The sequence below is a fragment of the Mesitornis unicolor genome, unplaced genomic scaffold, assembly GCF_000695765.1.
Source record: "Mesitornis unicolor isolate BGI_N332 unplaced genomic scaffold, ASM69576v1 scaffold24404, whole genome shotgun sequence".
Classification (NCBI taxonomy): domain Eukaryota; kingdom Metazoa; phylum Chordata; class Aves; order Mesitornithiformes; family Mesitornithidae; genus Mesitornis; species Mesitornis unicolor.
In genome coordinates, this window is record NW_010181189.1 from 3,713 (window position 1) to 30,812 (window position 27,100).

Genomic DNA, 27,100 nt, shown 5'->3' on the forward strand with positions numbered 1-27,100 from the left:
AGGGGGATCACAGCATGAGCCCAGTTGAGGCAAGAGGAGCCCCAGTTGTGGGGAGGGCTGATGGGAAACATTTGCTTTTGAAGCTAGTAGCTCCAAGGCAGCTGTCAGAGATGTCCTGTGAGCTCCCTGTCTCTGGAGTGGTCTTCAGCTGTCAAAATTCATTATGCTGGGGGCCCCCGCAATGGGACACAAACTGGAAAAGAAGACGAGGAAGGGCAGCAGGCTATGAGGAAGGTGTGAGGTGTAGTTGTTGCTTTCCGGCATTCTTGTTTTTTACAGCTACTTTGGGGGATAGTGAGCATCCAGTGAGATCCCACAGGGTAAGGGGAACCCTTTTATAACAGAGATCTTTGCCTCACAAACTTTTTTCTCTCTTTCTTTCATACTCCAGAGGTCGTCTGCATGAGGTGACCTCAGAGGTCCCTTGCACTCTCTTTGCACTGGGGTTTTGGTTTGCAGTGTGGCAGGAAAAAGTAGTGAGATAAAGTGCTCCCAAACCAGTAAAAAAAAAAATCAATTGCATCTATCTTCTATATCCTGCAGATTCCCTTCAGTTGCATTTGTTGCGTAGACTTCCTGGCCCATGGCTTATAAACTAATTAGGACCCTCTCTAGTTGCTTGTATGAAATTAAAACACTGAAGCTGACTCTGCTGGGAAGAGCAAATCACAGCTTTACCAACATGAATTTACTTGGTACCTTGGTGGTGGTGTTGGCCAAACATGCTTGCAGGTCACTGGCTGTGGGCTTACCAAGTCAGAGGGCTGTGTGGTGTTCCTGTTAACATTTATGTATGGTCACAGGGCTGGTGTGCAGCCCATCTGCAAGATCATTTTTCTCTCTTTAGAAATGCTTGACTTCTTCTTACACAGTCTTTATATTGGAGAATAACTGATGGCCTTCTTACGTTCATAGTCTGAAGGCACGAGGCTGCAGAAGGATCTCCGAACTTACTTGGCCTCCGTAAAAGGTAAGATCTGCATTAGCAGAGGATTGTTCCCCCTCCAGTGCTTACCTACACAGTGAGGTTTCTGCAGCCTTCCCCTTGCTTGTGTTTCCTATCCTCAGGCAGGAGCTGTAGGAAAGGCCAGCCTTGTCTGTGCAGGGGATCCTTCAGAATCCTTCAGGACCAGCTGGGATGGAATGGGGTTGTGCTTTGATGTCAAGCAGGTGATCCTGTCTTAGCAGATAGACTCCGATATCTTCTGCTAGGGGAGGATTAACACAAGGGTTTGATGTGACTGCATCTTCAGTTCCTTTCTCCCTCTGATTACCTTCCATCTCTGTTATCAAGGGTCAGACATTCTGTAAGAATCAGATTAGCATTTGTTATAGCCCATTCAATACCTCTCATGTCCTCATTCCTCTGGATGAGGGTTAAACTGGGAGGAATGCACTATTTCCCTCTTTCTGAAGCAGTTCCCTCTTCTTTCCTAGCTATGCACGAGGCATCCAAGAAGCTGACAGAGTGTTTGCAGGAAGTTTATGAGCCGGATTGGCCTGGGAGAGATGACACAAATAAAATAGCAGAGGTAAGACTCTGTCCAGCATGTGGGGTCAACAGGCTTCATCTGTCAACGGAGATGAGATTGGAAGCTGTGTGTGTGTGCCACACTCCTTCAGGCATATGGCTTTGCAGAGTAATTGGAGAGGCAAACTCAGTGTTGGGAAGGAGGGAAAGCTGAAGGGATGTGGCCTGTATTTTTGTCTGCATAAGGCACTGTCCCCAGATGCTTGAATGCTACACAGAGCTGTGTGCTTATGCCCGTAAGCAATTTGTTGCCCCAACAGTGGCTAAAGAGGGACAGAGGATGCCAAAAGAGTCAGTAGGGTCAACTGGATGTATTGGTTACGCTCTGCGCAAGAGAAAGGGGCAGCTGAATCAATGGCCAAAGCATGGTCAGAGTAGCTATTGTGTAGCTGCAACAACCTCCCACTCACAGCAGTGCCACCAGCCGCCGTATTTTGGTTGCCACCTTGTTTGGCTGAGCCAACCTGCTGTTCTTCTCATCCCTTAGTGAAGTGATGGCTGTCCAACTTGTCCAGGTGTTTTCTGTGGTCCTTAAAGCACAGCCTGTCATTTGACAGCTTGGATCCCCCTTGGCAAGTGTGTGTGTGGTGGGTCCAGCTGGAGGCAGGTGCCCTCTGCTCTCTCACTCAGCTGTTCTGCAGAGCAACAGCTTTGGCAGTTCGGTTCTGTGGATCCATCTGCCATGAGGCTGCAGGACCAGGCTTATCTGCAGCTGTCTGTGGCATTGGAGAGTGGGGAAGGAACAGAGTGGAGAGTAGGAGGGGGATTCTTCCCTTCCCCTGCTTTCCTCTGCAGAAAATCTCACCTGAAATAACATCTGCATCTTGCCCAGGAAATACTGACTTCAAAGCAGATAAATCAAACAAAACCTGAGCATTTCCAGGTCAGTTCTTGCATTAACATGGAAACTTTTCATTAGAAAGTGCTGTTGCAGTAAATAATGCAGTTGCAATTCAGCTAGTTTGGCCTTGCATTTTCTGTTGGCTTTTTTTCCTCTTCCTGAGCTACTGTGGTGCCCCTTGGGAAAGTGTCCCTTCAGAGACTTTGAGCCAGTGAGGTCAAAGGGAGCATGAGTCCTGAGAACCAACTGTGGCTACTCTGGTGGTCTGCAGGAATGTTTCCAGCCTTTCACCTCCCTCTTTAATGCCTCTGTTTATGTTTTTATCTTTGAGGAAAAGACAGGCAGGAGAAATGTGCTATTCCTGCCCCCAAAAATGATTAATTCTCAATAAAATAGGCATTTTTCCCTAAATATTTTAGCTAAAATCCTTTGTTCAAGTGAAAAAATGAGAGAGGGGCAATTTCTCTCTAATCTAAGGTGTTGATGGGAAGTTACTGAGCCTAAGATAAAATCAAGGATAAAACATGCACAGGTTAGGGTGCAAGGCTTGGATGTGAACTCCATGGGGCTGTGGAGGCAGGTGGTGCGAGGGCTGAAGACTGCTAGAATAGCTTTCTGTTACTGTTCATTATCCTCCAGAAAGCTGTGTTGTAATGAAAAGCAAAAATGGTGCCTAGTGGTGTCAAGTGTCCCATTTTTGTGGCTGCTGGGAGAAGGAGGTAAAGCCAGCCTAACCTTCATCTTCCCTTCTGACTGGGGCTAGCACTGCAGGGGAAAAGGCAGTCCCTCAAAGGAAGGATCACAAAGGACTCTGTGTCCTTGGAGAGGTCACCTGAATTAGCAGCATCAAGCTTTCTTCTCTGTTTCTACATTTCTGGCATGACCTCTGTTTTCAACTGACTTCTCTGCTCCTTAGTTTTTCCAAGGAAATGACTGTTTCTTAAGAGCTCTGGGGGACTGAAGTGGTTGGCTGTAGCACTCAGAGAAAAACAGAAATGCAGAGCTCTGTGTTCTTAACAGTCAGCTCATTACTTTTGTTTTTCAGAACAATGACCTCCTCTGGACGGATTTCCATCAGAAGTTGGTGGATCAGGCACTTCTGACCATGGATACGTACCTTGGCCAATTTCCAGATATTAAAGTAAGATTCTCTTTAAACCTTTTGATCTACAGGGTCACAGCAGGTGAAACCTCATAAGAATAAAATCTTGCATCCCCACCTTTTTTAGGAGGTTGTGTGTGCTCTGCTGCTGCAAGCTCTCCTTTTAGAGCAGCCAAGATCTTTGCAGCTCTGGATCAATGTGAAAATGTTATGTTCTCATTTGGGCTTGAAATGGGAGTGAAGAGTCCAGGGGAAAGATGCTGAAGAGAAAACATAAGTGCAAGACAGAAGGATCCATAACATTTTTTAATGTATCACAGTGCTGGAGGGCAGCAACTCACAACCTCTCAGTCTCTCTTTTTGGTTCTTTGTTTTTTTAACTTACTTATAAGTAAAAAGCATTGAGGAAGCAGTTGGTGGCGAATGTGCTCTATAGGTAAAGGCTCGTGTGGAAGGCAGATTTCTGTGTGTTCCCTGAAGTCCTGCTGTGTGTATAACCACCTTGTTGTAGGGAAGGGGGGATGCTGGATAGGTGTCTTTTTGGGGGAGACCGTATTCATCGTAATGATGTCCTATGAGCTTCCCTTCCTCCACAGCTGTCTCCTCCCCATTAATTTTGAGAAGGTTATGCAGGAAATGTCTTAACCATATGGAAGCGCTAGTAATGATATCACCATATGGGAAATATCAGCTTGGCAACTTCCCAGTGAAAACAACCCTTTCCCCACCACATGTCTCTTAAAGCATTTGTCAATATTTGTTGCTTCAAGAGGATCATGCCATATCAAAGAGGGCAGGTCACAGGCTTGTAAAATGAGCCCTGAACAGCAGGGTCCTTGCCTCCTGGGGTGCCTTGATTTTTCTTCATTTTTACAGCCTCTTCTGTTCCTGGAAGGCTGAAGCAGGGAAGGGTGAAGAGGTTTCCACCCGCTCAAGGTTGTAGAGCTGAGCGCTCCCTATAGTGTGATGCTGTGTGCCTCAGCAGCACAGGGGTTCATGCGCTCTTTCCTAAGCAGAAGGTTTTATTTCATGCTTGCTGTAGACTCGGACTTCTGTACTGCTTCAGGCCAAATCACATTTCACCAGCCCTGTTGGCTGTGCACTGGGTCACAGGTTTTACAGTGGGATTTTAAAAGGAGGGACAACCCAATTTCCACCAAAACTCAAGGTGATAGGCACTGAGCTAAGATGGATCCTTTCTGAGTTCTGAATGAGTCACTAATTTGTTTATTACTAATGTCTCTTTCTCAGTCTTTGGATGATGCTCTAGAAAATGGGAAATTAAAGCAATTTTATCACAGAACTTATGCACAATTTAAGTAATGCTTTAAAGAGAGCACTACTCATCTCTGCTTCCCTTGCTAAAATGAGTGAGAATGTGGCTTTCTGCAATAAGATATGGATGTATTGCACAGAGTTGGCTATTTGTTTAAAATGAACTTTCAGTTGTATAAATTAAAAAGGTCAATATATTTTCATTGGTAATTCAGTTGGATGCATCGTCCTCCTTACTCCAGAGTAGTAAGAAAGAAGTGCTCAAATCAAGAATTCACTCAAATCAAGTCTGGTTTCTTTGAATGGTAGAAGCTCTGAAGTGCTGTTGTTGAAGGGTGCTACAGTTGTACTAAAGTGTAGTTTGGCTTTGCATATAGAATTAGTTTTTGAGGGTGGCAGGCAAAAAAACGCCAGTCTTGGGTAATTCACCAATTTTTTGTTTGTTTTGTTCTGTTTTTTTCCTGTGGTAATAGTTTTGTGTTTTCCACAAAAGCATATTTTCTGCTTTTCCTGGAATTCTGACATTATTATGATAATGCAAAGTGATTTATGGAGAGAAGATGATTTTAATTTAGTTATATGAAGGCCTGTTTTTTGTTAACAGCTCGGTAATTCCAATGTGGGATGAGTTAGATCAAGTATGTGTTATTTTTGTTAATTTCTAACATATTCTGAATCCCTCTTCGCTTGACAAACTGAAAAATTCCCTTGAATTTTCTGACTTGCAATGGGATCCAGAGCAAGAATATGAAAACAGCATTCATTTAGTAAGGAATTTCTGTAAGTTAAATAATTTTTAAATGTTGGGTGGGGAGGAGTCAACAAAGCCTCTCTTTCCTCTCTAACTTGAAAAATGGGAATGCAAGAAGTACTTTATCTTTTCTTTGCAGGTCAGTATCTATAACTTCTTGGAGTAGGATTCTTGCATAATCAATAATATTTCTGAGTGAGTTTTTGGTTAAGGTTGCAGAGTACGCAGTAAGAGTACATGTCTCTGCAGTGAGCCCGCAGAAGGTAAATCATAACCCAAGTTCTGAATAGCTGTGGAATTGGTGATGTTTCTGTACTCCACTGAAACTATTGCCCTGCTTCTACTAGATTTAAGACCAAATGATGGTAAGGGGTGGGGGTAAGCGTGTTGTGGTGGTTTGGTTTTTATGTAGTGGGTTTTCTGTGTAGTTTTTTTGTGGAGGTTTTTTTTTTTGAGTAGGATTAAATTAAGCAGGGAACTCTGTTGGAGTTGAGATTTAACCATCAGATAGTGAGGGGCAGCTGCAGCTATCCTAGAGTCATACAAGGGAGCTACCTTGAAGTCTTCCAGGGCTGGGCTAAGTCCCATTGCTGCCATCACAGTCAACTGTGTGATCAGTGGCTACTCCAGGAGGGCTTGTGGTGTATCTGTATCTCGCAGCATTTTCACGTACTTTAGTAGAAATGTGAGGGTGGGGGTTAGAAGAAGATCAGGGGCTGCAAAAGGGCCAGAGTGCACTTGTGAGAGATGGATGGCATTGAATTATGCTCCCTGGTGGCATGGTAGAGAAACCTAGAAGTGGCTGTTTGCCATTTCAGAGATGGGCAAGACTCCAGCTATCTCTACCAGTCTGACCTGGGGGAAAAATCTCTCTTAAATCCATAATCTGGTCATGTGTTTTATCTGGTGCATGTGGAAGGTGCATTAAGTAGCATCTCAGAGACTGTCAACACTGCTGGAAGCTGCCTCCGATGTCCCATCTCGTGCCTGGCTGGCATGTGGTGTCGGGGAGGTGTCTTTCTGCAGGGTGGCTCAGCTCCTTTACGATTCCTCTCTTGGAGTGAGCAGAGTGTTTTGTAATTGGTTTGGGTGTGTGTGTGGCTGAGATCTGCAGATCTGCTGTGACTCACACAGAGCTGCACTAGAGTCTGCTGAAAGCGCAGAGGAGCATGTGTGGGAGATCTGCGAACTGATCTTAGTGGGTCTGGCAGAAAGATCAGCCCCGAGTGTGGTTTTACAGCTTATCTGCAGGAGCCTAGAGAGAGGAGACCACATCTCCCTGCCAAGTGCAGTGGAAAGAGGGATTTTGCTTTTGCAGGTAAATCCCAGTGCTGATTCTTCATCTTGCACTTTCAGTTTCCCTGGGTGCTTAATTAGAAACCCTCCTGGCTCCTTGCCATGCCTTTTCACTCCAGTCTCTAGACTGCTGATCACTGACGCTGGACCAGGCTCTCCAAGCTGAGGTGGTGCTATGGTCAGACTGGGAAGACCTGTGCTCCAACCCAGATGGTCCAGGGTGTTTGTAGAGAACATGGGGGCAAGAGTCAAGGAGGCATGGATGGTTCTTAAAACAGGGCAGTCCGGGGGGCCTGAGCCTTGCCGAGGTGAAGCTCTGCTGGGGGAAGAGAGCCTGAGGGACCTTGGATGAAGAAGAGTAATGGAGGATCAGGCCACGCCTGACTGTCTATTCTGGATTCTCACCCATGGACCTGTCAGGAACAATTCTGGGGCACAGTTGGCTCCCTTGTGTTTGCCATGGCTTCAGTCTGTCTTGCCTGTCAGCGACAATGCTACACGTTTTCCCTTGCACTTGCTTAATAGCTAGTTATAATGCACCACTGCTTGTGGCTGCAGTCACTTCTGTCTGAACCTCCTGTTGCAGGGTCCAAAATGCTGTCTTAGGCATATCCCAAGCATGTGGATGAATGCTTTTGCTGTGCTGGCAGCAGAAATGCCTTTTTTTGTTGAACTTAATCTTTTGAGCTTCCATACAAGTGGGGGTGATGAGCTGGTTAGTTGGAGTCTGGCTGCAGCCCTCAGGAGACCCTGAAAATGATGAAGCAGGAGCCTGTTGGATACAGGCACATGGGGAGGTTTAGGAACTACAGTTCTGAAAACATTAATGTCATCCAGAGGTGGGGCCTGTTGTCAGTTGGATCCCTTTGCTCTCCCTGGCTGAGTCTGCTCTCCTCCTGAGGAGTGGAGAGAATGGCGACTGTCACAGGTTGCTCCCAGGGCCACCTCTCTGGGCAGCCTGTGTTGAGTATCCAGTGAGTGTTCTTGTGTGGGCAAAGCATGGGCTGCTCTGGAAGCTGGGTGGAGAGGAGTGGGGTTTTCTTGAGACCTGGTGGGTTTTGGCTGCTGGAGAAGATTGTCATGACTCTTTTCTCTGTCTTTCTTAGTCTCGTATAGCGAAGCGAGGAAGGAAGCTTGTGGATTACGATAGTGCCAGACACCACTTTGAAGCCCTGCAAACTGCAAAGAAGAAGGATGAAACCAAAATTGCAAAGGTAAAGCAGGGAGAAGGATGTGCAGCCATCCTTTCACTTCGGGAGGTCTGCATTTGCCTAGTGAGCAGGTTTTAAGTGCACCTACACCTCTTCACTGTGTGTGTTTTGTACAGAGAGGTGTCTTGAACTGGTGAGGTTTTGCTAGGTATATCCTTTCTCATCTGTTTTGTTCTCCTAGAAGGCAGGATGGACTCTGTTGTGTTGATTCAGACCCACCATCATCAGTGAACCTAGGCATGCATTTCCTTCAGAAGCTCTAGGACCAGTAATCTCTGTCAGGAAAGCCCATGTGCCTGTGGGGAAAGCAAAGCCTTGCAGCACTCCAGCAAAATTTGCCAGTTTGTCTGCTCTTGGGGCTGTCTCCCCATCTTACAGCAGTGGTGAGAGTGTTGCTTGAGGTTGGTTGGTTGGTGGTGTTTGTGAAGTCCTCTGATATTCTAAGAGAGAGACACTTAGGAATGAGAATTCCAAGTTTGCTGGTGGAAATGCACCCTGTGCACACTTGATGACTGTTCTGTTGTGTATCGGTCACAATTACTGGACAATAAATATGGCTGAAAGCGGGAAAACAAGAGTTTTCTCAGGATGTAGTTTCTTTCATGGTTGTAAACAGCTTGATTTAGGGTTAATCTCAGAGCATGCCCAACAGGCAAGTGCAGGATTTTTTGTTTAATTGAAGTACATTTCATTAAAAATAAAATTTAGATTTTCTTTTAAATGTAGCTGAAGAAAGGTGATAGTGTTAACCTTTTTCTAGAAGAGGCACATGGTTCAAATACCTGCCCAGAAAATAAGCTGTGGATTACTTGTGTACCATAAGTGGATTTGAACCCACGTGCTCCACTCCACAGACAAGTCTTGACACAACAGAATAGTCCAGGGCGCTGGGAAGACACCTTTAATTCTCTTGAATGTGGGCGATGACACACCAGGACTCTTCAGGCTAGAAGCAGTGCGGGAAAGAGCGAGCCTGGAGTTGTGTCTTTTAACCAGACTGAGAAGAGCTGTCATCCTTTGCCTAGAGTTATTTCTGGTAGGGGGAAATACGGGCTAAGTGGGAGACACTAGTGTTTCTCCTGCATGGAAGGAAAATAGATGCATCTCTCCCTTGAGCCAAAGATCTGCATTTAATGGCCAACTGACAGTACTTTTATTTTTAAGCTGCAAGTCATCAGTCATCTGCTCACCACGATTAATCCTGACAGGCAAAGGGCAGAGAGATTGATGGCTCAGGTGTCATTGCATCATTTTGTGGCAAAGCAAGTCTTGGTTCTGTATGCAAGGCATGAGGCCCAGCTGGTTGTGCCTTCTGCTCAGAGCAGTACTACACTGTGTTTCGGGATAAGAGCAGAACTTCCCTGGGATGTGGTATTATTATTGGTGTGTGTTGGTGGGATTTTTGCTGCAGTGGAAATGTTTTTTGAAGGAATTAATCTACTCGGGTTGAGACCTGGTGATCTGCACCAAAGAGGCTGGCCGCCTTCATCAATGCTGCACTCTCTCATGTTACCCCAAATGCTCACATTGTGCGTTATTAACAAGGGATTGTTTGTTGCTTTTTTGTTCAAGTATGAAGAGCAGTGCAGTTTGAAGAGTGAAATGTTGAGATTTAGGAGTTGGTGCTCTGTTTCTGATTCAGCCTGTGCAACTGTCTCTTCGTACTTGATTGGACTCTTCTTGTTAGCCAGACTGTGCATGTGATCAGATCTTTTGACCCTGTCTGCTTTAGGCCATAAGCTCATGCACGGGATAATATGCAACACATCGCACTACCCTGATCCTGTAAAGATGGAGCAGTGAGTCCCCATAGTTTTGTACTTCCCAAATGTATGCTCTTCCCAAGTGGGCAGGCTTCACAGCCCAGCCCACGATCCCATGTTTGCAGTCGCACAGCTCTGCAGGGCTGTGGGCAGCAGCCAGGGCTCAGCACACATGAGGCTGATGTAGGAAATTCACCCCTCCGTTCCTGTGGCTGTGATTTTGCTTGCGTGACCTTTGAAGTAGAGCTGTTTCAGTGTAAGGTATTCCGGAATATGACAGGCCCCTAGGAAAGAGAAATCTTGTTTATGACACAGCATACACATGGGAACTGACTTCATCGGTGTTTCATGGTATAGTAACAGAATGAGCAATGCAAATACTTTCTGGAGCTATATGGTCTCTTTTTTTCTTCTCTAATATATGGATGTTCTTTTCCCTTCCAGGACTCATACCACTTATTGCTAAACTCACAACCCACCATTAAAATAAAGCACTGTGGACTTTCAGCTGTTGCATGCAAATAATGACAATGGTTAATTAATCCTGGCCTCTCTTTAAGGAGCTCCCACTTCACAGCCATGACTTGGAGTAGGGTTGTCTGTGTGCTAGGTCACTAACAACTGTATCTGTTGCTCTTTGCAGCTGCCTGGCTGGTCTGCAGTATCCCAGCCCGCACTGGAACATTAATTACTGCTAAAGTTGGCATGCTTCAAAGGATTCATAACTGATCGGTCCCGGGATGTTTGTTTTTTCTCTCGCCTTGATGATACTGGTTTGGCCCAGCGTCTAAATACACTCTCTGTTGTGATTTTCATTTTGTTATCCTAAAAGATGTATGTTTGTGTCTCTCTTGTTCTCTGTTTATTTTTTTCTCTTTTCACTCAAACATGCTCCCTCCCCCCAGCCTGTTTCGCTGCTTGAGAAAGCCGCGCCTCAGTGGTGTCAAGGGAAGCTACAAGCTCACCTCGTTGCACAAACTAATCTGCTCCGAAATCAGGTGACTGCTGATCTACCTGGCTCTAACCCTGCATGCGCTATTTTGGGCTCTAGACTGTACCATGCAACTAATCTCTAGGCAACGTTCACTCTAGTCCCTGCTGTTAAGCATATCCTTGATATTCCTGAGCCTCAGTTGGCACAGAGAAGTTGCTGACCAATGAAGGAATCTGTGCCTGCCCTATTGGTTTCTGATCACATGTGGTAATACTGGACTATTGTTTTCTCCCCCTAAAATGAAATGAGGATGAAGAAAGGCTATGGAATAATGCCAAGGCAGAGGATGATGTAGTGTAGTTCCTCCACTTATTCATTTCTTTTTCTACTAAGAGAAGCAATCAATTTTTATTGTTGCTGCTTAAAAAAAAAAAAAGAAAATCGAAAAGCAAAAGGAAACCATTGGAAAAATTGGCTTCTGCATTTTTGCTGTTGAGCAGAAAAAGCCCACATTGCTTCAAAATCAGTTTCTGTGGCTGCTGAGTTAAGTTGAAACATTCTTCTATGGTAAAATCCAATTTTCCAAATTGGGCACTGTCCTGGCTCTTGTGGTCTAAATGAGCGGTTTCCAGGTGTACAGAGGTTCAGTCTGCATAGAAGAAGAGGTGCGTCCAGGCCAGGGAATTTGCACCCTGTGTGATATATTTGAACAGCTCTAGGTTGAGGTCATGGTTGTGTCATGTGGCAGAACTGGGCTGAACATTTAGGTTATAGCATCTTCAGGGTCAAGAGAGCAGCTCAGAGAAACTGCAGGGACTAAGAATTTCAGTCCTATTTGCATAGAAGTGTGGCTTCCTGATGAAATCTCCCTTGGCATTTACCATGGAGCTTCTTAAGAGACAAGAGGAAGCTGACAGAAAACAGTGAGAAGAAAATGCTTTCAATGGGCAAGGGGTAGTAAATCATTACCCAGTCTGGGAGAGCGCCAGTTTCCTGCTCACAGGTTCCTGGTGAGCTCATCTGTTCTTTTTCAAGTGCTCTTGCATTTTCACATTCCTTGTCAGTGAATAAATTGCCGTTTAGAAAGACTAAATCGCTCTCACCTTATAAAGCACCTGGGTTTTTCACAGTCGGTTTACGACTGGGGATCAGGGAATAGGCTAGATTACCACATCAATAAAGCCTGGGGAAAGAGCAGCTGTTAGCAGTCCTGCTTGAGATGCCTAGCAAAGGGAGGAAATATGTATTCCTTCTTGACTGAAGGGAGAAAGACATTTGGCAGGCTGCCGGGGGCCTTTCCTGTGCCTCAGCCAAGCTGCGTGGCTGTGGTTCTTGACTGGGCTGTTTGGCTGGTGGTGGTTCTGGAGGGCTAGAAAACAGGTATGGGAAGTTTCTCAAGCCAGAGATAGATAAATCAGCTCTTGAGGCATTTTTTCCTCTTCTCAGACTGACTGGGGTGACTGGGTGCAAGACCACCGCCCACAGTTTGCCTAAACAGGCAACGAGTGCACCCTCATCCATCGCACTGTGATCTTAGGCTACTGAGAGTCGACTGGAAATTTCACTGTACTGAGTAACCTTGCCCTAAAGCATGTGGCGAGGAGGTGCGTAATCTCTCCACCCGCTGTGTTGTGGGAGTGTTAAACCTTCTGCTAAGTAGCATTAATATTTGCAGTCACCCCAGGTATTTTCAAGTCAAGTTAAATCCTCCTTTAAGTTTTTCCTCTTTCATTCTTGAATTAAATAATACTATTGCCAACCTTAATTTTTTGTTTCTAATTGTGCGAGTCTTTGTTTTGGTGGCTTTTCTTTTTGTTTGTTTGTTTTTGGTTTGGTATTCTTTTTTTTTTAATTATAAAGAAATTTTTGATTGAGGACTAACCAAAAAAAGTCTGAATGAAGAAGATTAGCTTGTATTCTGAGCTGTAGGTTTTCCAGCTTTTTTTCACAAACATGAGCAGGCAGGAAAAAAAAAAGATTCAGTTTTTATATTTGCATTACTTCAAGACTGAAGGTGTTAATGACAACCCTAACTCTCATTAAGCTCTCTATAAAGACAATGCATTTACTGAAAAGCTTCAGAATGTTAAGCCAAAATAAAAAAGTCCCTTTCTCTTACCAGCAGCTGTGTCTCAGCCTCTTCTTGCATGATAATTGTACAACCTCCAAGCAAAAACAGGGTCTATTCTATCTGCTGTGAAGCCAAGTCCCTCTACAGGTACAAGCCGCTGGCCGTTTAGGCCTTCAGCAGATACTGACAAAAACAATGCAGTGGGGTCTTTCTGTAAAGTCTCCTGGGGAGGACATTACTATTGCACGTTCTCAGTTACAAATTTTAGTGACTGTGCTGTTTGAAACAAAGGGGGAAATGGCTTAGAACAGCAAATTCTTGCCTTTTTTGCTAAGCTCCCCTGAAATGCTGAATACAGGCTAAAAAGCAACATCCTTGGTGCTGCAGTGGTAACAGAACAAGATCTCTGTCTGTAGAAGTCCTGGGCCGTGCTGCCCTTCTAAGATACAGGTCTGGCTGGGACTACTGAAGGCTTGGGTCTGGGTTGTGGTGCCCAGCTCTCCTCTTTACCCCTGCCTCATGGATATCTCAACTATTTGCTAAGCAGAGCGTAATTACCACAGTTCACAGCAGAGTGTTTGCAGAGAAATGGTCACCAGATTGCTTGGAAGCACCAGGCTGAACATTGCCAGCCACTCATGAGTGCTGCGATGCATGATGCTAGGAAACACCGTGTGGAATAGTTGCCCCCCTGTCACAACTGAGCTGGTTGTACTTGGTGCTCTGACCCTTGGCTAGGAGAAAGGTCAGGAAAGTGTTTGTGTTGTTCAGCTCCAGCTCAAACCTTCCACCTTTCAGGTAGGAAGAGGAGAGGAAGAAGGAAGAATGAAGAATTTTGTGAGTTCATGTTTCATGGGCTGGGGCATTGCATGCTTCTGCCTCAGTTCTCCATCAGGTTGGAAAGGATAACAACTGAAACAGAAGGTGCACAGCTACGGCAGCAATGGGCTCTGTCCCTGCACCTTGTGTCTTTCCTCCTTTCTCCACCTTACTGCAGGAGCTGGCTTTTCCTCTAGTGGGGCTCACGACCAATTTGGTGTCTGTTCTTGGCTCTGGTGGGAAGCAGTCGGGGCTATCCAGTGTCAGGACCTCTCCTTCCAAGCAAAATAATTCCCACTGGTGAGAAAATCCCTGGGTCAAAGGAGTGAAGAATTAATCCACTGCTGTACTTGGAACTGAGAGCATTAGCTAAGCCATGGACACTAGGTGGATCCCGGATTCCTACAGCTACTCTAGAGTGAACGTTGCCTGTTGCTGATTTTGCCTTTGCCTCGGGTCGTTACAATATTCACACATTGCTTTCTATGTTTGACCTTCTGAACAGGTAAACAAGAGAGGGAAAGACTGTTATTAGTATTCACCGTATCCAAACAACTAATAGCATTCAGTGGTGCCTCGTCTCCTGGCTATCCCTCAGTATAAGAAAGACACTGAGGTGCTGGAGGGGGTTCAAAGAAAGCCTACAAAGCTGGTGAAGGGTCTTGAGAATAAGTCTTATGAGGAGCAGCTGAGAGACTTGCGGTTGTTTAGTCTAAAGAAAAGGAGGCTGAGAGGAGACCTTATTGCTCTCTACAACTACCTGAAAAGAGGATGTAGAGATGTGGGTGTGGGCCTCTTCTCACAAATTACAACCAATAGGACAATAGGAAATGGTATGAAGTTACGCCAGGGCGGGTTTAGGTTGGACGTTAGGAAAAACTTCTACACTGAAAGGGTTATCAAAGACTGGAGCAGGCTGCCCAGGGAAGTGATGGAATCATTTAAAAGATGTGGTGATGTGTTTAAAAGCCGTCTAGATATGGTGCTCAGGGACGTGGTGGTTTAGCAGTGGGCACGGTAGAATTAGTTAGTGGTTGGACTTGATGATCTTAAAGCTCTTTTCAAACCATAACGATTCTATGAGCCCATCTTTTGGGTTGATTCTGGTTCCATGCTAGTTTGGAAGTCAGATAAAGTCAAAGGATAGACTGGGATTTTTTTTCTCCCTTTAAAATTGTTACATTAGAAACATTCACTTGTAGAGGGATTTTAAGGCAGAATGAGTCTTTGTGATCATTGCCTCTGATCCAGCATAAGCTGTGTCTCTGTTTAAATGAGCTTTTTGTTTGTTTTGTGCAAGCTCTCTCAAAATGTTTGGTTTTTTTCAGTGAGTGTAGCAGTGAAATACAGGGGTTTCTGGGTGGAAGCATCATTGTCCCTTCTCCCCTGCCTGTTCCTCACAAGGTTTACATTTGAATACCTCCCAGTTGTTTCTTTTTCTAAGGGGAAAGTATCTTCTGGTCTTGAGTACAGTCTTAGCCTTGCCTTTGGCAGGAATGAGCGACCCTCTCTAAAAGGTGGAGCCAGCTGCAAAGTAGGAGCTTCTGCAGCTTGCTCATGTCAGGAGAGAAATTGAGAGAGTAAGGATCCTACATGACGCTGTGAGGAACGGGACTCTGAACCATAAAATATTTTAAGTCCTTTGTCCCATCAATCCTATCTTTACATGTACCTGTTACTGAGGATTTCTTTAATTAAGCTGGCACAAAGAAGATAAAACTTCATTTTGTAGAAAGGGTAGCAATCTGACTGCAGGCTCTTAGAGAGATCTGGTTCCCCAGTGGCTTGCAGGCACTTTGCAGACCCCTGTGGTGTTGTGATGTTCCTGCTGTTGTCACACATAGAAGGAGGCACTCGTGTTGACAGTCCTGTTAAGGTGTGTTGTCAAGTTGCTCATGCAGGGATTTGCCATCCTGCATTTCACTGCACAGGGTTATGGGAGTATGCTATGCTGTTGCAAGTTACAGAATAGAAACGTTTTAATTAGCAAGCTTTAAGTCAGGGCACTGAAAAGAGGAAGAGGTCACCTAGAAAAAAAATGGGAAGGGGAATGTGCTTGTTGCTGGTGTCTGCTGTCAGCAACAGAAGCAAGAATCACCCTTTTTCACTGAAACACAACAAATTCATGCATCAGCGTTGGGGTCTGTCAGTGTCTAGCTCAGAAGAACAGATCAAATATAAACTCTCAACTGGGAGAAAGAGGTCCTGTACAAGGTATATTTCCTTTGATGTTGGTGGCCAACAGCCAGCCAGGGATTGCTCTTGTATTAGATCCTCACCAATGAAAGTATGTGGGACCGCTGAAACCAAGACCTGCTGCTCAAGCACTCCAGCCTGGCCTCCTGCTGGCACAACTCATGCTTTGCATACCCTTCCTTGCTTCTCCAGTCATCTTTGTAAGAGATGCAGCCAAGGATGCAGACCTCCTCCCTTCCTCGGAAGAGATGGGGTTTTGGCATGACCTTACCCGAACAGAGAGAGTCCTCACGAAAGGAGGACTCTTCAATGCAATTTGGGATGGATTTCAACTCTTTCAGAGACCTGGCAAGGGGTGGGGTCCACTGTTACCTTCATCTGTATCCAAGCTGGAGGCTGAACTGCCTGACCAGCACCATTCAGTTTTTGAAGCCAGAGAAATGTATAGAACTTAAAACACATCCGTGGATGTTTGAATTACTTTCTGAGTATCCAAACAGTAAGATCCACCGAGAGAAAGCCTGAGAACGGTACATGCAAGCTGAAGGGACATCGGGTCACTTGTGATGCAACCCTGGCTCCTGGGAGACTCATTTGGGATGAGGATTACCGCATGCCAGAATTTTGACTGGTCTCCCAAGGAGGTCGGGAGTCACAGTTGTCCCAGCCCTGCAGCATACTTGTCTGTGCTGGAGCCGACAATCTCCCTTCTCTGTTCTTAAGGCTGAAGAAGAGTTAGTAAAGGCTCAGAAGGTGTTTGAAGAAATGAACGTTGATCTGCAGGAGGAGCTGCCTTCACTATGGAATAGGTGAGTGCTGGAAGTTTACCCAAAGGCTGGTTGGAAGGAAGCAAAAACCCAAGCTCTTGTATCACTGTTCTGCTTAGCTTGGGCTGGGTGTCTGCTCCTGTTTTCTGAATTATTTCAGAGAGTCTGTCCTAGGATTTCCCATGGCCGGGTTCACCCTGAGCTTTCTGTGCTTTGCTTCAGGATCCTCATGAAAAGCTCAGTTTTACCACAAAGAGAAACTGTATTTCTGTGCTCTGATTAATCCCTTTGACCCACCAACTCTGCCCAACTTTCCTGGGCAGTGGCCCAGCTTCTGCTCTGGGCTGCAGACAGAATAGGCTGGGTCACTGAGATTTTGGGTGTGGGGCTGGCTGGCTGGAAGGAACATCTGCAGCTGAGCGGGTATGTCAGCTGGCTGATGAAGGGAGGATGAGATGTCAGAGGTGTTTATACAGTCACTGGGGTTGGAGAGAGCCAAGAGGTGATGGCTTGATCACTGTGTCTTGCTATGCAAGCTTATGAGCACCCAATGAAGCAGCAGGTTTAATACAAGAGGGAGGATGAGAGGACAGGTTAGTCTGCTTTGGATGCCACTTTCAAGTTTGGCTAATTGGGTAAGCTAAGATGAGGGAAGGATCCTTGTGTGGCTGCCTTCTTTTGCCCCTAAATGAGCTCCTGGCTACGTGACCTCACCATGGACATGTTTGCCCTATACCTGGCCTTTGCTCCATCACTCCCTTCACACTTTGCCGCCACCCTTCTCTTCCAGCATGTACCAAATCTGACAGAGTTGAGTTTGAATGGGAATGGTGGGTGGGGGGTAGCAGAAGGGGCAGAAGTGAAAGTTTTTGGGAGAGCATTGTGTCCATTAAGTTCTTCTGTCTCATTTTTTCATTTGGCAGTCGTGTTGGTTTCTATGTCAACACATTCCAGAGTATAGCAGGCCTAGAAGAGAACTTCCATAAAGAAATGAGCAAGGTAAGGCAACTAACAGCTTATCCTACTAATACCCCATCTCCTCACTGTTACTAAAAGACCCCAACCAACAAGCCTGAAAAAACATCTGGAGAAAACAAAACATTTGCCCCATGTCATAGGAAAATGTTAACCCTTATTTTTTTCTATGCCACTAGGGAGAAAGGTTGTTTGAAATAGTAATGTAAAGGGATGGAGCACAAGGAAGAGAACACAGGGCCATGCAGCAGTGGGGATTTTGTGTCACTTGGCAGGGCTCATTTGCAGATCCACAGAGGGAAGGGAAGCCACTTACAGGCCTATGTGGTTCATCCACATCGTGGAACTGTAACCTATAACCTGGGCACTCTTAACCTGGTATCTCTTTGCCCCCTTCTCTGCTGCCTGGCACCAAGTTGCTGTGAACTCTCATCTGTCTGTCTCTGGGGATGAAAACAGCAGCAAATCTACCAGGCTGAAGGCCGACTGAAGACTGAGACAGGCCTCACTCCAATTGCTCAAGAAGCCACTTCCCAGCAGTACCTCTCTGCTTTGACTTCTTTCCTGCCCTGTGACCCAAAAGAAGGCATCTGAGTGCTTATCATGGCCCTTACATCAGCTGCCAGTTGGCCACAAGTTGGGAATTGCAGCACTAAGCAGTGTTGTAATCTGGTGGTGGATCCTGGTGCTATGTGCCAGCGCCCAGCAGAGACCTCAAGAGCAGTCTGTGGGAAAGCCTCCCATTGCCACTTACAATTATGTTCTTGTTGTTCATTCACTTAAAAGCTAGAGAAGTCTTGAATTCCTTAGGTCTGTATGCTGCTCCTAAGAGTTGCACCCCCTCTGTAAACGTTGCACTAACCTTGATGAGCCACTGAGAGCCCAGCTGGAAAACTTGCGTATTCCCTCCTCTCCCTGATGTCATCCTGACAACAAGACAGCCGCTAAGCAACAGGCAACACGATAGTCCTTCAATTCCCAACTGTCAGGGGCCCTCTGCCTTGGTGTAATGCATCAATTGTGAGCCCTGCTGACATTTCATGGGGGCCTTTCCAGTTAATAGCCTGTTCTTCTCTACTGAGGGATGAACTGATTGTTAAGAATAGGGAGGATTGTTATAATTATCAGTTTGTTGCTGTTAACTTACATTCAGCAAAACATAGGAAAGATGCTTATTAGACAGGAATTCTCCTCTTGTATCATGTCTTGGCTTTTTATTTCCTGAGGAGTTTTGTATGAGAGCAGGGCTTTTGCTCCATAAGAACCATCTGTTTCTTGTTACTGCTATAGCATCCAATTAACTGCTGGTGTTGCTGGCACAATGCCTCCAACATTGATTGTGTTGGATCCCTCCTCCAACCAATGATAAATCTGGCATCTCATCTTGTTTGTGAGTTGGCTGTTTCAGATTAGGAGTGTCTGCTGTGAATATTGCAGCCTTCAGTGCCAGGGAGAGTTTAACCTCTAATATTGCATTTCTGTGAAGATATCCAGGTCCTGCCCAAACCTGGATGGCCTAGGCAGCTTGTGAAGTCAAGGTTTGCTATTGACTGAAAGTCCAGCTGCCTTTAGCTCCATGGTTGAAATGGCCATATCCCAAGCTTTATAAGCAGATCTGAGGAACAGCTTTGACTACAAATCCAGAATGAAGCTTCCGTTCTAGCACTTAGACCCTTAGTTAAGCCCTCTGCCCGCTTCTCAGTGGTACCTGGCAGCACACTGGTGGAGGTAGGTGATAAAGAAACAAAGATGATGATCTGTAAGGGAGACAGAGCATTCCCACGAGTCACCAGCAGCTCTTCAACAGTTTGAGCGCTCTAGCATTTCATACCCCATGGAGGAGTGGAAACAGATGTAGGGCTGTCCTCTCTTAGGACAGCTGAGCCTGTGCACATGTCTGGGCACAAGCCTGTGTTTGGTGAGCCTGTGCAGGCCAGTCCAGATTCTCTTCTGGCACTTTGGGCTCTTTTCTCATTCCTTTTCTTTCTTTTGTTTTTTTGTATTTTGCAGTTGAACCAAAACCTCCATGATGTCCTGCTGGGTCTAGACAAGCAGTACTCAGGCAATGCCTTCCCCGTTAAAGCACAGCCCAGGTCAGTAACTGCAGAAGTAGCGTCTTTCCTTCAGCTGGAAAGGAGGTACAGGGATGTCTCTACCAGGGGTGTTGAAACCTCCATGTTGTCAGTTGGGAAGTGATTTGACTACCTGTGTATAGCTATCCAGTGCCCTCTTGAGACTCCCTAGAACGTGTCTGTGATTGCATTTGGGTCTGGGAGACACACAATGCAGGTAGGCAGGAGGTATCTCCTACCTGGAGGCCTAAGCTTTCAGTAGGTGCTGATATTTAGGCAACTGACTCTCAGCTCTGTTTTTTTAAAAGTGGAATTCCATGCACTGACATGTAATGCCAAGCTGACCTTTCTTCTGGGTCCAATTGCCCAGCACCTGTCCAATTCTTTCCCTCAAAAGCTTCCACCACGTCCCTGCAGCTTATGAGCTTGAGCTCAAAGATCCTATTTGTTTGTCCTCCAAACTAGGAACCTCCTATTTGCCTAAGCTTTATGCCCCTCTTATGTACCTAGCTGGTATGAGTTTCCCCTGTCTGTGCTGTGGAAGTAGTTGGAGCCTCACTAATATGAATGGCTCCTGATCTCAGAGCACTTCCAATCTGCAAAGAGTGAGTGTCCTCCAGGCCTTTAGTTTTCTTTCCTCCGCTGGGTCCAGTCCTGTTTGGTTAAATGCAAGTCTGCACATTCCCTAGCACTGAGTGGGGAGGGAGAGGTCGAGCTCTGGATGAGGCTGTGTCTGGCTCCTGTCCAAATGCGTGAGTGATGAAACAGTGTTGGGCTCTGGCTTCCAGCTGCTGCTAATCCCACGTGCCGGGGGAGCCGGAGCACAGCCCACATCCTCAATTGGTGTATTGATGGAGGGAGGAGGTGAAGTCAGCGTGAAGTAAGGGCAAGCTGTGGTCTGGGTGCATTGATTCGTGCAGGCTACATCAGCTGTTGAGACCTCTGTGCCCCTTATCTCTCCTCCCAGTTTAACCTCCCACTGTAGTCGTGCACAGGCAACTTGTATGTCTTCTTCCAGCAACGTGTATTGTGTTTGTCAGCTCTAGAGAAAGAGGTTGTCTGACTTGAATTTGGCCCCTGAATTTTGGATAGCTAACACCAAATTTCCAAGATGCTAGTAGAAATGCTTCTTGTGAACATAGTATCTTCTTCTCAAGTTAGTATGTGGTATCTGTTAATCATCACAGCTCAACAAGACTGAAGCCTTGTGATGAGGCCCAGTCTCTTGCTGTCGTGTGCTGTATTGTCTCTGATAGCAGCATCCTTCAGGGTCCTTAGAAGAAGATGAGGTAACAGGACAGATGAAGGCTATAGCCAGTGCTTTGTCCAGCTCCTTCCTTTCTTCCTCAAGGAAGTGACTGCAGGCTGTAGTGACAGCTTGGCCCAGACATGTTCTTTGTTGTTGTGTCATGAAGTTTCTGGCCTGAAAGAATTTCCAGTGAATAAATTACCTGTCCTCATGATTTTCACCCCTACAATCTGCTGACTTCATATGGGGCTGTAATAGGTATCTCAGCTGCAGTTCTGTGCTCTTTGGCTGGCTAGGAGACCACTTGGCCCTAAAAGCTGAAAACGAGTGCTGCTGCTTCATCACTTGCACCCTGCATCTTGGCTGAGATGCCAGACCTACCCCAGAGCAACTCTCTTTCCCCTGAGCACAGTGGAGTGAGGTGTTGTAGGAGAATGTAGCAAAGCTTTTCCAGGGTAGTAAATATGTTTTGCAGTGACCAGGAAACACTGTGAGGCCCTTCTGTCTCTCCTCCACACCTGGCCTCCCATTGTGGTGCAGGGCTGGAGTGAAAATGTGCAGGAGGAAATAGCCCTCCCTGGTCTGATTGCTTATTGTGGCCTGCAGTAGGAGCAGATGCTTCCCTAAACCCTTCTTTACTGGAAAGGGGATTGGAGATGGATACAATGGCAGGAAATGAATGAAGACGGGTGAGAAGAGGGGCAATTATCTGTGTACATCATTATGGCATTCATACAAGGCCCTACAGAAACATTACTGTGGCTAATGAGTCTTATGCTGGCTATGTAGCACAGAGCAGCTGATGTATTTCTGGGAACGTCAGACATATGTTTGAGGTTTGTTTCTGAAAGAGTTTGAACATTCAGGGCTCAGATGCCTAGAAGACCTAGGGGATCTGTAGCATTGTCTTAGTTTGACTGGACAAACTGGAAAAAGACATAGTAGGATTAGGGTTCATGTAAGACTGTGTGCAGATCACATAAGTAAAGGAGAATGGGGAGCTTGTTTGTTGTGTACCAATATTTGCAGCCGACAGTGAGGCATTGTGATTACCTGTGAAAAAGGACATTTACAGTTTTCTGCTGCTCTATACAGTTTCCTTTTTCTTCTCATCTGTGTGCAACCAGGCCTCATATTACAGAGAGGAGAGAAAACACTAATTTTCTCACATATATGCAGATCTTTGACATGCACAAAACACCCTCTTTTACCCTCTCCAAACTGGGCAATAGGTCTCTAGAAACCAAGGGAAGTGTGTGCGTGCGTGTGTGTGTGTGTGTTTGTGAGAAAGAGTGGGAGGAGAGCTTGTAATCTGGATGGCAGAGAGTTTTGTGGCACCAAGTGAATGGGTGCTCGGAAGCTTAACTTTTCCTCCCTGGTTTGACTGTGCCGTCCTGTAACGGAAATGATTTGCGTGCCATCTTCAACAGAAAGAAAACTAAACTGTTCGCCAGGCTGAGGAAAAAGATGAGCAGGTACCGGTATGGAGAGCAGCATTTCGTTGCGTGTTTGATGTAGTTCCTAAAACTGGAGAGGCTGTTGTTGGACTCTAACAGCCTGGCACGTGTTAACCCTGTGATGGGAGAGGGCTCCTTTGCATGATATGATGTGTTCATGGCCTGCTGGGTCCTGCTGAGATCTCTCTCTGTTTGGATAATCCCATTAACTGCTTGTGTGCCTGGTTTGAATCCTTGCTTCTTTTCCTACCTAAGAAGGCAGTGCGAAAGCTCAGGCATCGTCTGTTGTGTTGTTTTTGTGTGACTAAAAGTGCGGCGTTGCGTTTTCCATGGGAAATACAGACAATTTTGGTGATTAACAAGTTCTAATTTTACCTAGTGGGGCTTGCCCTTTTGAAGAGGGCAATGAAATGCTGCATTTTCATTCCCTGCCTGGCCAGGGGGAGCCACAAGACACGTATTTCACACTCAGAAGTCCTGTCCTATCTACCTGTTGCAGCTGGGAGGATGATGAGCTGGAAGAAACTCCTGCTTTGCTCCATACTAGATCTATTCTTGAAGATCCTCACTGTCTTGCTCCATTCATTTAAAATGGATGGCTGAAGGAAAAGGAAGCCTGTTGTCTTGTATAAAAACTAATGTCAGCAGCTTGCCTTTCAAGACTGTGATGGCACTGGATAACTGGATTGCTACAAGTGCCTAGAGTTACCATAGCCAAGGTCTTGGACTTGGACTCAGACTCAAGGACTCTTACAAGAATGTTCTCTGGAGCAAAGTGGGAATTGCTGCATAATGGCATGGACACTTCCCCAAAATTTTGTTTTTCTTAGTCTTTGTGTTGGTACTCTCTCCATGGAGTCCTTATAGGAAGAAAAGAAAATTACAGTTTTCAAGATGATGTCCTGCCAGCAACAAAAGGAAGTGCTAGTGGATTTGGATCCTTATTTTTCTGATCCTGGCTTCCCACTGACTAGGGCAAGCCATGCAGCCCTCCTTTTGTCTCTCCTGTGCATCCTTTTTAAAGTGGGAGTTTGGAGGGTGGAAAATGGTGATTACACAGGGAAGCTGATAGGGAAATCTTGATTTTATAGCCTCAAAAGAAAAGTAGTGAAGCAATGTCTTCTGTTGTTACTGTTCTGAGGTTTTCTGCTGTAGAAACAGGAGGATTCACAGGAGTACTTCTCTGGATGTCTCTCTCTGGTCCTTGGCTGGACCAGTGTTGTACCTGCACTAGGCAGGAGGTCTAATATTTCCAGTCACTGATAATGGATGGGTGCTATCCTGAATGGATGCTACAGCAGAGGAAGAGCTAGTGTATCTCATCTCAGTGAGCTCTAGCCACAGCGTCCTCCTACTCTGCTTTGATAAAGTCCAGCTGGCCCAGCAGTTAAGGTGCCTGACCTGTGCTGTGCTGGGGGTTTCTGCTATCGGAGCAGCTGCTGGGGTCACAGAGGAATGTGCAGCCTCTGGTGCAGGGAAGGAGGGTGTGAGACTTGGTCACTCTGATCTGCTGCAAGAATGTATGTTTGTGCTGCTGTACATCTGGGTATGTAGGTGCTTTTTTCCCCCCCTTTCTCCTGCCCCTGTATTTTTTTTTCTGGAAAATAATTCTCCAGTACTCAGACAGCTTTGGTACTAAAAAATAAATTACTTTTGGCTAGAAGACCCTCTTTAAGCCTTAGCTTTCTTTTTAACTTGAGAACTCGGTATGAGGTGACTGATCTGTTTTTACCATATTGGAAAGTAAGTTTCATCCTCTAATGGAGGACTGTTACAAGCACACTGGAACCCAATCTGCAGGTGTTACTCTGCTCCTCCAGAACAGATGCGGCAGCCCCATGAGAGGTCTGGGAGCTCAGCAGCACTAAAAGAGGCTGGGAGATTTTGGTTTTCCCTTCAGCTGCAGTAACTGACTCTGTTCCCAGCTCTCTATTTGCAGAAGAAAGGTGACACCTTTTTCCCTTCCCTGCCTGATATTCCTAGATTTGGCATCACTTCCCAATTGCTCATAGGAAGGAAAAAAAAAAGAGCACTGACCTTGTTGTTTTGGCATGCTTTTACTGTGGTACTCATGTTTGGTCAGTGGGGACACTCCCCACAGTCTTGCTTTTCCCTATGTTTCTTGGAGCAAGCGGTCAGTTTAGAGACAGGACTTTGCTCTGTGTGGGCAGCGTGTGCTCCCTGTGGACCCATGAAGGCCACAGGATCCTGGTGTCAAGCTTGCTTGATGCTGCTTGCACTGGCTAAATGCGTGCAAAGCAACAAGTGCAGGAATGAAGGTGCCAGTCGAGGGGCTGGAAAAGGTTCAGCCAAAATTAGTGCTGGCATTTTCCTAGGTGGATCAGCCAACACATCAAACAAGCTGTAAATAGTAGTGACTTAATGAGGGCTTTAGTGTGGGGCCCTCTCAGCCCTTGTAGGATGAGGGGAAGAGACTGGGCTGCCCCTCATGTGGAAGCCTTTTACCAGTATATCTCCAAATTAAGTCACTGCCAGGCACCAGAAATCAGACACTAAAAAGCTGTTACATGGCCTTTAGAAAATAAGCCTGAACTCCTTTCTCACCAGAAGGAATGCCTTCTTCAGGTTCCTAGAAGGAGAAGTCCGTTCCTCTGTTGGCAGGCCAGTAGTCCCAATATTCCCAGTGTAGTCTGGGCTTCCGAGGAGTCTTGGCAGTCTAGCTGGAGATCACTGTGTTCACCATCTTCTCCAAAGTGCTTTCAACTTTAGAGAAGGTAACCTGTATTTTTTTTCCCATCAGAGGACATTTTCTGTCATTTCTTGCTGTTCCCTGGTGACTCCCATTTAGAACAGAGCTTCCTTACCTTCACCCTCCAACCATGGCTTCTTTTTATCTGTAGCACAACCTGGTCAGTTCTGCTAAATCTTTCACACAACTCATTATGTTGAAGAGATTCTGAGGGCCTGCAAGGAAGGACACTGTGGGCATATCCAGTCAAACTGAAGAGCTGCAGGGGTTGGCATACATGTTTTTTAGTCCCTCCTCTTCCCTTTTCCTCTTCATTTCCCCCTTTTTCCCTTGGCATATGTGCTCCCGGTTGAGACCTGCTGGCAGTGAATGTCATTGGGTTTGTTGCCTCACGTTGGTGTGCTGCTGGCGTCAGTGTCATCAGAAACATCCAACCTGCATGCAGACCTGAGAGCAAGTGCTTGGTGGGGAAATGTGTGTGTGGGGTGTGGATACGGGGAGAAAGTGGGAGGAATGGATGAGGGCACAGTGAATGAAGAGGAATGGGGTGGGGAGCTTGAAAGCTGGAATGCAGCAGGGGGAGTGCTTGCTTGGAACGGGAGGTTTGTTGAAATGCCTTGCTATATCCCTTCCTCCTGTTGCTGGCCTCCTACTCGTTGAGTGTTTAGGAATGAGACCATCATGCATGTTAGCCAATGACTACCATGTCTCAGGCATCCAAGTGTGCGTGGATGCATGTGTCTAGAGTTCTGGGCTGTCTTGGTACAGAGCAAAGAAATAATCTACTTGGTGTCCTTGCAGAATCAGGTCTGCATTGCTCTAGTCCTGCCTCTGTGCCATGATTTATTGTCTCAAGTTGTAGGAAAGGTTCTGTTCCCTTCAGCCTTCTCCCAACGCCTTTTAACTTTGCAAGAACTTCAACTTTTTGAGTGGAGGCAAATACCACTCCCTGTAGAGAAGGTTACATAGACCTTTTGAAATATTCTGTAATATTCTGTTTTCAGCTGTGTGTAGTTTTGCCAGACTGTAACCAGTTCTGCTAAAATATCCTCTACCAGTGTCTGTGTTTCTGCATGACTTGAGAGAAAACGATTTGTTGCTTTTTGGGGAGCTGAATTTCAGCCAAGATGATTCAGCTATTCCTGAGAATTAGGCTGGGGAAACAAGTTAACCTTTATCCCTGTTGAAATTCTCTGGTGACCAACATTTTATTAAATCTCTCATGATTGCCATACCTTGAAGCACAAACTTGTAACACTTGGCCAGGGCATGATTTAGGGAAAGGTGTTATGCCTCTTGCCATTCCTTTGAAAAATCTGACCAAATCTGGCCAAGTTAGGAACTAACAAATGCCATTGGCCTGTGCTTCTCGTATCTTAATTCCCTGGAGAATTGCTCTTGACTGCGTGTCAGAAACAGTCCTGGAGTAAGAACCAACGGGAAAGGCAAGGGCAGAAGGGGTTAATCATTGAAAACAAGGCTGGGGAGACTTCCAGAATAGAGAAATCTTTATTAGAAGCCAGAATCTCACTGTTTCTTTGCTGTCTGGAATGATCTGTGAAACCTCTGGCTACTTTGCCCCTCTTCCAGCTTAGCCAGTTTGTACCACATAGGAGAATCTGATATTCTACAATTGCAGCCTTAGTTCAGGTGTTGTGAATCTATTAGTCATAACCCATGCAGGTGTCAGTGCACTACCACGCAGAAAAAAACCCTAAATGAGCTGCACAGAACTCCTTCCCCTATCTGCTTTTCCATCTATGACTTAATGTCAGGCACTGATGTTAGAACATAGCAGAATTAAGGATGCCTGGTTGTTTTTTTGGTTTTCTGTGTCTGAGGCAAAGTGTATCCATGCAGTAGGAATTTAGTGAATAGCCTGCTGCACAGTAACGCTGCTGCAGTGTGTTGGACCGCAAGTGACTCAGCAAAGATGCTTCTCAGAAGCTTGTAGAGGCTTCACATGTCTTCATCACATGTGTGGGCAGTGAAGCAAAGAGGCAGTGGAGGCCACTGATCTGTGCTGGTTAGCACAACTCCTCCTAGGCCTGGCTCAGACTTCTCTCTCTTTCTCTTTCCC

General features: G+C 45.9%; 1 protein-coding gene across 1 annotated transcript in view; it reads left to right on the plus strand.

Annotated features, from left to right (window-relative positions):
- Positions 1-915: 915 nt before the first annotated feature.
- Positions 916-27,100, plus strand: part of BIN1 (bridging integrator 1) — a gene marked incomplete at its 5' end in the record, with an annotated part of 44,709 nt that continues 18,524 nt past the window's right edge. Inside the window, 8 exons of the mRNA XM_010183355.1 lie at positions 916-970; positions 1,438-1,532; positions 3,418-3,513; positions 7,903-8,010; positions 10,676-10,768; positions 16,514-16,599; positions 17,481-17,556; positions 19,543-19,625. Coding sequence (XP_010181657.1) covers positions 916-970; positions 1,438-1,532; positions 3,418-3,513; positions 7,903-8,010; positions 10,676-10,768; positions 16,514-16,599; positions 17,481-17,556; positions 19,543-19,625 — 692 coding nt within the window. The remainder of the gene's footprint in view (positions 971-1,437; positions 1,533-3,417; positions 3,514-7,902; positions 8,011-10,675; positions 10,769-16,513; positions 16,600-17,480; positions 17,557-19,542; positions 19,626-27,100) is intronic.